The 3537-nt window shown below is 56.2% G+C and overlaps 1 protein-coding gene across 1 annotated transcript; it reads left to right on the top strand.

Annotated features, from left to right (window-relative positions):
• Nucleotides 1-799: 799 nt before the first annotated feature.
• LOC123411086 (cytochrome P450 89A2-like) lies at nt 800-2727 on the top strand. Its single transcript, XM_045104007.1, has one exon. The coding sequence runs from the start codon at nt 953-955 to the stop codon at nt 2498-2500; it is 1548 nt and encodes a 515-aa protein (XP_044959942.1). The 5' UTR covers nt 800-952; the 3' UTR covers nt 2501-2727.
• Nucleotides 2728-3537: the final 810 nt, after the last annotated feature.

Raw genomic sequence — 3537 nt, 5'->3', positions numbered from 1 at the left:
CCGTGCGTTGCAACGGGAAAAAATAATACCACACATTTTTAATTAAAGAATTTAGAGAAAGAAATTAAAGGAAAAAGAGAAAGTAGTAGTGCACAACCCATTAGTCATGCCAAGGCCCAACCTTAGCCACTCCTAAATCCCCTAACCTAGCCCGATCCCGAGCCCCCCTCCTCTCTTCCGCCTCGCGCCGCTAGCGGAGAGAGCCCCACAGGATCCCCAATCTCCCCCTTCCAATGGCGCCCGCACTTCCCTCCTCCTCTGCTCCTCCATCGCCTCCCACCTCTGCACCTCGCGACCACCTCCCATGGTGTGCTGCTGCGAGGTCGGCCAACCCCTTTCCTTTGCCCCGAGCCCCCTCTGTCTCGCGGCTCCACCTCTGTTCGCGTCATCCCAATTTCTTCTTCTCGAATTTATTCCTCTGTTGATTTCCGTTGCCTCTTGTAAAATCACCAAGGCGCATGTATATAGAGTGATGAAATTATCTCTGAAGTACCGATGTGGGATTATGAGGGCAGAAGCGATAGCCTTCTCATGCGCTTTCTGTCAGCCCAGATACGTTTCTTTTATCCAATGCCATAGGGGGCTCTCTGCAAAAATGAAACGTTTTTATGTTTGTAACACATAAAAAGACTGCGGGTTTAATTACCTAAAAGACAGGGGCTTTTTTTAAAACGACAATAGGCTCTTTATTAGTATTAGGTAAAGATAAAGATATGACATTATTAAGATACAACTATTTGTACATGACCTAAGCTGTCGATGACCAAGTCAATCCCGGACTTTTGGTACTCCTACCCAATTTTATACGGGCAAATTACGAAGATTCAGAAACAGTGTAGACTATAGTTTTATCCGGAGGTGTGTACTTAAAGACAAGCTCGGCGTTTATCCCGTACGGCATGCTACAGGTGCAGCTAAACCGAGTCAAAGTCAGAACTGGGAGCTTGGAACAATGGAGCTCATCACCACCGCCTGGTCATCCTTTCCCCTGCTCATCGCCCTCTCCCTTGCCCTCGTCGCTTCGGTCCTCTTCTTGCTGCTCGGCCGTCACGGGGGGGCGAAGAAGGGGACAGGCAAGGCTCTCCCTCCCGGCCCGCCGGGGCTGCTCTTCCTGGCCAGGTTCCTGGCGCTCCGGCGATCGGTGTTCCATCTAGGCCCGATCCTCCGCGACCTGCACGCGCGCTACGGCCCCGTCATCTCCGTCCGCCTCTCCCGCACGCTCGTCTTCGTCGCCGACCGCCGCCTCGCGCACCGCGTGCTCGTCCAGGGCGGCGCCACCTTCGCCGACCGCCCGCCGCTCTCCGACCCCGGGCTGCTGTTCACCGCCGGCGCCCGCGACATCAGCACCTCGCCTTACGGCGCATACTGGCGCATGGTCCGCCGCAACCTCGCCGCGGAGGCCCTGCACCCGAACCGCGTCGCGCTCTACGCGCCGGCGAGGCGGCGCACGCGGGACTCGCTTGTCCGTGACCTCCTCTGCCCGGGCGGCTCTGGCGATGACGTCGCGGTGAGGCCGGCGTTCCGGCGCGCCATGTTCGAACTGCTCGTTTACATGAGCCTCGGCGCAAGGCTTGGGACGGAGGCGCTCGAGGAGGTCCAGGAGCTGCAGCTGCGGATCCTGCGCTCCATCACCAGCTTTCCCATCTTCTCCTTCTTCCCGGCGCTCACCAAGAGGCTCTTCCGGCGGCGGTGGGAGGGGTACGTGGCCGTGCGCCGCAGGCAGGATGAGATCTTCCTCCCGCTGATCGACGCCAGGCGAGAGCGGGACCCGTCGCGCGTCGGAGCGGACGACGACGGCCCTCCGTGCTACGCCGACTCCCTCCTCGCGTTGCGCGTGGCCGAGGAGGGTGGCCGCCCGCTCACGGACGTCGAGGCAGTCAGTCTCTGCTCCGAGTTTTTGAACGGCGGGACGGACACAACGGTCACCTCGCTAGAGTGGATCATGGCGGAGCTGGTGAACCGCCCCGACATGCAATTCAAGGTGTACGAGGAGGTCAAAGACAAGCCCGAGCTCGATGACGGGGACTTGCAGTCGACGCCGTATCTGAAGGCCGTGGTGCTCGAGGGGCTCCGGCTTCATCCGCCGGGCCACTTCCTCCTCCCGCACGGCGTGCAGAGCGACGGCGCGGAGGTCGGCGGCCACGCGGTGCCCAAGGGCGCGGAGGTCAACTTCCTGGTCGCCGACTTCGGGCGCGACGAGTCAGCGTGGACCGCAGCGAAGGAGTTCCGACCGGAGCGGTTCTTGGACGGCGGCGAGGGGTACGGCGTGGACCTCACGGGGAGCAGGGAGATCAAGATGATGCCTTTCGGTGCTGGCCGCAGGATGTGCCCGGGATACACGCTTGGCATGCTGCACGTGGAGTACTTCGTCGGCAGCCTCGTGAGGGAGCTGGAGTGGCTGCCGGCGGTGAAGGGGCAGAAGGTGGACATGACCGAGGAGCTTGATTTCACCACCGTGATGAAGCATCCGCTCCGTGCTCGCATTGTCCCGAGGGCTTGATCAAGTTACTATGAGCATGGTTAATAGTATAGCTAACCCATCTTATAACTAGCTTGTACAATAGTTATTTATAAAAAAAGTGCTAATTTTATCATATATGTCCCCCCTTCCATTCTCACAAAGCACAAGAGCACGTGCTAGAGCTGGCTCTTCACGGAGAGCCCGTTTTCCTTCTCTCTTATCCAACTCAACAAAAATATAGTATTTTAATCCTTACATCCTGCTGACTGTACCTTATTGTACTTGCTCTATCAATTGCGATTCTGATAGATTCTGAATGAAGAATCACAATCAGTAATGCATGGTGTCTACGTGTTCTCTGACGATTTGTACAACGCGAGACGCTTATATGTCAGTCTTTTTTAAGCACCAATGCTTATCTTAGATCTTAGAACGTCTACAAACCGGACCCCTTAAACCCTTATACAAAATCCGGGCAGGCTGCCTCATTACTACCAGCCACAAAAAATTGATCCAAATGTGCCTCTCAGACCGGCCCCAAACGCCCGGGCTGACCGGCACCCCTCATTTTCAGCCCAAATATGCGGCGAATTCGAATATTGGGGAGCCCGAACGCACACGGGCACGCCCGCCACGTTTGACCGTGCCGCAAATTGCATCGAATCTACCCCATAGGATTGCCGGATCCATTTCCTATTTCTCGCGCTTCTTCCTCCACACGTCGTCTGTCTCGCAGCTCTGCCGCCGTGTGCGCTCCGTCGTCTAGTAGCCTCTGCCATCCAAGCCCCTCGTTCAAAGAGATCATCTCTCCCGACCTCTCCGCGCAGGACGTTGTGGCAGAACCGGAAAACACCATCGTATGTCCGGCAACTCTTTGGATGTGCCTTGCGCTGGATCTGTTCGACAAAATGTCTAACTTGATTCATTGGTCAAATTTTTAGGGGAAATGATGAATTCCGTTGTATCGACCGGCGAGGAGTATGGACCAACAGACCTTGATCAACTGATTCAAGATGAGTTCTTTGATTCATCGGATTCGAATGAAGAAGTGGACATAATGATGCTCATGAGCATGC

This window comes from Hordeum vulgare, chromosome 7H (genome assembly GCF_904849725.1).
Source record: "Hordeum vulgare subsp. vulgare chromosome 7H, MorexV3_pseudomolecules_assembly, whole genome shotgun sequence".
Taxonomy (NCBI): Eukaryota; Viridiplantae; Streptophyta; class Magnoliopsida; order Poales; family Poaceae; genus Hordeum; species Hordeum vulgare.
The sequence above is the reverse complement of the archived record's forward strand: the minus strand, read 5'-3'. Positions and strand labels throughout refer to the sequence as shown.